General features: G+C 41.4%; 1 protein-coding gene across 2 annotated transcripts; it reads right to left on the minus strand.

The window, feature by feature from the left end:
• Positions 1-162: 162 nt before the first annotated feature.
• Positions 163-3,198, minus strand: LOC122825546 (bifunctional protein GlmU-like). 2 transcript variants are annotated; one of them, XR_006369661.1, is made up of 3 exons: positions 2,940-3,099; positions 767-949; positions 163-660 (listed from the first exon to the last, which is right to left on the minus strand). XR_006369661.1 is itself a non-coding variant. In XM_044106989.1 (3 exons), exons 1-3 carry the CDS (start codon positions 3,106-3,108, stop codon positions 379-381), a joined length of 468 nt encoding a protein of 155 aa, XP_043962924.1. In that variant the 5' UTR covers positions 3,109-3,198; the 3' UTR covers positions 163-378. The 2 variants fall into 2 exon arrangements, 1 of the variants encoding a protein (XP_043962924.1); XM_044106989.1 differs by lacking the exon at positions 2,940-3,099 and adding an exon at positions 3,106-3,198.
• Positions 3,199-6,548: the final 3,350 nt, after the last annotated feature.

The raw sequence follows: 6,548 nt of genomic DNA on the forward strand, positions 1-6,548 counted from the left end.
CAAACGCGCTTTGTAGCTCCGCTTTAATGGCGCGCGGCGGCGTGGGGGGAGGGGGGAGGGGGGGCAGTAGGCATGCTGGGAGATTTAGGATTATCTTAGCGAGAAACAACAAAGCAAAGCGGCCATTTAAAGTTTCCACACAAATCTGGAAACTTTTCATCCATGAAAATCAAAACAAACCAACAGGCTTTTATTTCATCTGTTTCCATAGCAACCGCTCACAGCTCAGCAGGAACAGAGAGGCTGGGGTCAAAGGTCAATTATTTCACAGAAACGCTGTTTACAAATGATTGGTTCTGATTCTGGTTCTGATCCGCTGGCCACAGGTTCTGGGTCGGCTACGGAAAGCTGACAGCGATTTAATCAGGGACATTTTTATCAGACAGAACCGGGTCCGGGTCCAGAACCCTCTTCAGGCTCTGACCGGGTCAGAACCACCAGTTCGGGGAAGCCCGTCCTCGGGTCGGGCTCCCTGCTGAACCGCAGGTCGACGGCGTCGCCCACGACGACCTCGGCGGTGGTGAACACCTCCAGGCCGCCCAGAACATGGCCGCCCACCGTGGCACCCTGGGCGTCCGCCAGGCTGATGTGGAGGTGGGCGTCGCTGTTGAGCGTCCCGACCAGAGAGACGATCTCATAGCGACCGCTGAGCTGCAGAACCTGGGAGCAGAACCGGGTCAGAACCTGGACAGCTGGACTGAACTGTTCACCAGTCCAACAGATCACTGAACATGAACCAGTTCCCCTGAACAGTTCCTTCTCGTACCTCGTTAGTATTTGTTGCCGTGGCGTTTGCCAGCCTGAGCGTTGCCCTGGTAACGCTGCCCACACAGGTGATGATGAAGGGCGCTCTGAGTCGTCGCTCCTCCACCAACGCCTGCAGCGATCCCAACAGTTCCTGACCCGGACCGAACCGGACCGCATGGACCCGCAGAACCGACCCGGCCGCCTGCAGGAGGAGCATCAGACTGATCAGTTCATGTAAATTCATATTTCTGTCAGTTATTACTGCAAATAAAAACAAAGTGAAGCATTAAATGTTAATAAAGTAAATTTAAAAACAAATTAAAATACAAAGTAAAAAACAATAAAAGATTTGCATCTGATTCTTATCGTCCATCTGTGGTCAGAGACAAAAACACCAATTAAATTAAATTAAAACTGTTTTCCAGACGCTGAGATCCATAATGTAATAACGGAAATATGATAATAAACTCATTCAATTTAAAAAATGTCAATGTGGGGCGTGTTGTGGTGGCGTAGTGGACAGCGTGACCCACGATTGGAGGCCTTCAGTCCTCGACGCGGCGGTCGCGGGTTCGATTCCCGGACCCGACCGACATGCACCGCATGTCTCCCCCCTCTGTCAGCCTATAAGGAACACTAGAGCCACAAACAGACCCTAATTATTTATTATTATTAATCATTATAATTATAATAATAATACTTATTATTATTATTATTTCTTTTATATAATAAGAAACTGAGATTCTCTTTTCACCGTTTGTTTTATGGTTTCATGTTTCTGTTCTGCAGCGGGTCGAGGCTCATTTGGACCCAAACAAAAGAACCCAGAAGAAGAAAAAGTTTCAGAAATGTTAAAAATTCTGACGGACTGAATCTGTTCTGGTTCTGAGGATCCAGTAGCCGCTGAACGCTGCGTGTGGCCCGTTCGGGTCTGTAACAGGATCAGCCCCAAACAAACAGCAGGCTGACCTCTGACCCCGCGGGGGGACGGAGGGCGGGTCGTTACTGCTGCAGGCGGTGGGTCGGAACCGGGTCTGAACCAGAACCAGAGGATTGGTTCCTTTTGCGGTTCTGATCTCGGTACCTGCTGGTTCTGTTGAGTTTATTTGGTTCTGAAGGAATAAAGTCACTTCATTCATAAACCAGTTTTTAAGTTTTAATAATAATTTAATCATTTGTATTCATTTCATTTTATCCATAAATTAAATGAATAAAATGTTAAATCCAAGGTTAACATGTTTCTATAAATAAATACATTTATTCATGTATTTATTTTTGAAAATGATCATTTTTCTGTACATAAATGTAAACTTGATTTACATAATTTAACTATTTATTCATTCTTTTTCTCCATTCGTGTTAAATAAGTTACAAATTTAATAAATCATTTATTGAAAAATGTCCTCATCTTTTCAAAGATTCATTTTATTTTTATTTATGTATTTTAAAGCTCAATATTTAAACATTCGTTAACTTTGATGAACGGGTCCGATTAGAACTTTACAGTGGATTTTATTAGTCAAACAAAAAATTTAAAATTAAAAACTTGGAGAAAATGGCTTCACAAAATACACAAACAATAACAAAATAAAAACTCTTAACTTAAAATTACCCAAAACTATCAAATAAACTAACAACAAATTAAATTCAATAATAAAAATAAAGAATAAATAATTCCTACATTTATGATTTATGTTTATATAATTGTTAATTAACTCATTTTCTTTATTCTTCAGTTAATTCACTTATGAATTCTGGTATGATTTATATTTTATCCATCCATATTCTTCCTCTGATCCGGGGTCACAAGGTCACGGGGTCACAAGGTCACCAGCCTCAGTGGGAGGCCCACAGCGTTACTAGCAGAGGAACATCGTCCCTCCAGTACGTCCGGGTCGTCCCCTGGGTCCAGTCGTCCCCTGGGTCCAGTTGTCCCCTGGGTCCAGTTGTCCCCTGGGTCCAGTTGTCCCCTGGGTCCAGTATGTCCTTCAGCTGGAGCAGTGGCTCCACTGTGTTTTCCACCGTTTTATTTATTTGATTCTTATTTATTATTTTATCAGAATTTGTTCCATCTGCTGCTGATTCTGACCATAAATTTATTTCAACACGTTTGGATCATTTAACGGGTCCAAACATCCAGAACCAGAATTCTGGACAGTCACCTGCAGCTGAAGCAGAAAATAAATCTTTACCAGATATCGCTGATGACACTTTGGGTCAAAGTTGAACTTTTTCCTGCTGTTCTGTCCAACAGGAAACAAGAAACTGATCCTTCATCTCTTTATTCTGCTGGAACTCGAAAAAAAGTTCGGCTTCAGTTCAGAACTAGAACCAGAAGATAAAGAAGGTCCAACTCACCATCCTGCCGCAGCTTATGGATCAAAGTCCACAGAAACGAACTGCACATGCGCACAACACTCACTTCGCCACCTTTGTCCTTCGCTCCTAAAACTTTATTAGCAACCCAGAGCAGCAACAAGTCACAACGAAATATGAACCAAATTATCCATTATTTATATATATAAAAATAAAAAAACTGCAGGAAATTGACCGAATTACTTGTACAGATTTATGTTTAAGTATAAATTTAATTAAGTTAATTTACAACTTTTGATAAATAAAAAAAATGTCCATTATTTCATTAGATAATTATTAAATCTGACAAACATTTACGTGAATAACAATCATGTTCAATCTGAATATTGACGTTGGAATATAATTTAAATCTCGGAGAAATTCTGATTTAAAGGCCATAAACTTAATAAAATCTTAAATAGCTTTAATGTTCCGGTTTTACCTGCTTTTATTTCACATCGTTGCTGAATGTTTTTCTTCCGGTGTTTGACTGCCACCTGCTGGCCGAGACGCAGCTCTGCAGCAAACGGTCCGATAAATCAACAATTAAACTTTATTCATAAAATCAAAACAAAACATAAATCAACATAAAGATAAATTACTATTTGTTTATATTCCTGAATAAAATCTAAAAACTTTTCATACTCTTAGTGAAAAAATGTCTTGATGAACATTTTGTGAAATGTTTATTAAAAAAGACATTTTTAGATAAAGGCCAATTATTGTATTATAAGTAAATACATTACAGAAGAAATACAAATGACAAAGAAATACAAGAAAGTGCAAAGATGAAATTATATTAATTTCGAAACTCAGTTATAAGAAAATATGATAAAGATATTAAACAAATAATTTCTTAAATAAAACCTCAGATCCAAATGAAATGATCTGAGACCGGATCTTTCCCGGATCCGACCGTCTGCAGAAACTCATCATTTCTCAGTGACCTGCAAAATAAAATAAAATCAAGGATTCCAGATGAAATCTTTATTCCTACAGTTACCTTTTGGTTCATAAAGGGTAGGGTAAGTAAAGAGGCTGAGCTGGTTTCCATAGAAACCTGGTAGATTAACAGGTCTGGTTCTGGACCGTGAGAAGAACCTGAACTATCTGAGAGTTCGGGACGGATCCAGAACTTCACAGAACCTGAAAGAAAAAACTCTGGAAAAAAACCGGGATTGAAGCGAAATCTTCATCTTCATCTTCCACAGACCTGATGACTGGATCCAACAGGAGATTCTTTGAGAAAAGAACGTTCTTTATTTTGAACCAGAACCAGCATGTTCGGACTGGTTCTGTGTTGACCACGCTCAGCCTCTAGATAGCGCTGCAGGTCAGAAAACGGACCAGCAGGTTTTACCAAACGGGCGAATTTAAAATTCATTAAGGTAGAAATACTTAAAAAAAAACAACTAAATTATTAATTTGATTTTTTAGCTTTAATGCAACAAAATAAAACTCGTTCTGGTTCTGGTCCTGGTTCTGCTTTCCAGCTAATTTTTCCTAAAGATAAGGAAACTGAACATGTGGTCAAAGGTCATCGAGCACAATTATCCTTCAAAATAAAAGCATGACGTCCAAACAAATCTGACGATCAGGCCAGAAAAATCCTTAATGATGCTGAATCCCTTCCAGGATCTCATCAGTGTTTCTGGCAGCGACTCGTCGTCCTGTTCAGCCTCATTATGTTCCCTCCTGGGGCCCCGGAAGGTCCGGGGGGGTCCGGGCTCATCTGGAGCATCAGGTTGGAGGCAGGGGGAGGAGAAGGTCAGGTCACCATGGTAACTGAGTCAGAGCAGGACGCAACAAGCACGAAATGAACAAGAACCCAACTTTACTATGGATGGATGATGGATGGATGGATGGATGGATGGATGATGATGGATGGATGGATGATGATGGATGGATGATGGATGGATGGATGATGGATGGATGATGATGATGGATGATGGATGGATGATGATGGATGGATGATGATGGATGGATGGATGGATGGACGGATGGATGGATGGACGGATGGATGGATGGATGATGATGGATGGATGATGATGGATGGATGATGATGGATGATGATGGATGGATGGATGATGGATGGATGGATGATGGATGGATGGATGATGGATGGATGGATGGACGGATGGATGGATGGATGATGATGGATGGATGCAGACCCCCCCTCCCCCCCTCCCAGACCAGATGCTTCCTTCCATCCATTCTTCAAAATAAAAGCCTTTCCCTTGTTAAGTTGTCTGCTGTTCTCGTGGGGGAAATGTTCTGCTCACAGATTAATCTTTTATATTGAAGGACGTTTTGGAGAAATGTAGAAAGTTTAACAAGAAATTTATTCATTTAAAGTCTCATTTTCCAAGGAATTCCACCAAAGACTGAAGATTTTAGCAGGAAGGTGAAACCAAAACCTCTCAGGATGTTGAAGGAAGTTTAGGAACTTCCAAAGCTTAAAGTAAGATTTAGTGAGTCAAAGTCAAGGACACTGAGTTCTCCTTCTTCCAGAGGTTTTAGAATATCTTCTTTTCTAATGTAGTGATGTTTGTTCTTCCAATTGATATTAAAGTTATTTTGATTATGTTATCAGATATTTCTATGGAATAAGAATAAATGGGTCTTGATAGATTTTCCCTTTTTGAAGGTAAAATTCTTCCAAATATTGAAAGGTCTCTTTGTAGCCATGTGTTAAAAATAGTTTTATTTTTAAATGAAATATTATCTAACCCTCCTCCACTTCCTCCACCCAGCAGAAAAAACAAGCAGCCAGCAGGACCTGAGCGGCTGCAGCAGCTAACTGAGCGCTGACGCTGATGAAGAGTGAGAAAATGTCCCCCAGGTTCAATTAGCGAGCCGCCACAGGTACGCTGAGCCTTCATTAGCCGCCTGCAGCGCCAGGGGATGGGGCCCAACCGTAGGGACGCCCTGATCACAGAGCCGGCTTTCTGACAGCTCAGAGCCTCTGCTGTGTACTAACAGCATTTTGCTGACAGCATTTTGCTGACAGCAGGTCTTAAAAACTTTGCTGTTCAGGTGATGCTGAGTCACTGGTTGCCATGGCAGCTGTGGTCCGGGTGGGGGGCGGAGCCAACAGCTCTTTTCATCAGGCAGGTAAACAGAGCCAAGAATTTAAACCTGAAAACTGGAGGAGTTTAAATCCTGTGTAGTCAGAACCTTCTGGCTTCCTGCAGGAGGTCCATCGGGTTAAAAAGAACCTCAGTTCCTCCACATCCGGTCAGACATGGATCTACTGGGCCTGGACAAAAGAGTCTCTCTAAGCTCAGAGGACAAACGTCAGAGTGGAGAAAAAATCCAGATTTTTTCCGTCTCTTAGAAACGGAGCCTCTCTTCATCCTCATCTTCATCTCCCTGGAGCAGGTAACATTTAATCTGCTCTCTAATTTGAGTAATGGAGATGGAAATGTGATTATGTGTGTGCTGAT

Source organism: Gambusia affinis, linkage group LG22 (assembly GCF_019740435.1).
Source record: "Gambusia affinis linkage group LG22, SWU_Gaff_1.0, whole genome shotgun sequence".
In the NCBI taxonomy this organism is placed as follows: Eukaryota; Metazoa; Chordata; class Actinopteri; order Cyprinodontiformes; family Poeciliidae; genus Gambusia; species Gambusia affinis.

Bases quoted from the DNA above. Each gene is read 5' to 3' on its own strand.
- LOC122825546 (XM_044106989.1), bottom strand. The intron at 661-766 runs GTACGAGAAGGA...TTCTGCTCCCAG, and splicing joins CGGCAACAAATACTAACGAG to GTTCTGCAGCTCAGCGGTCG.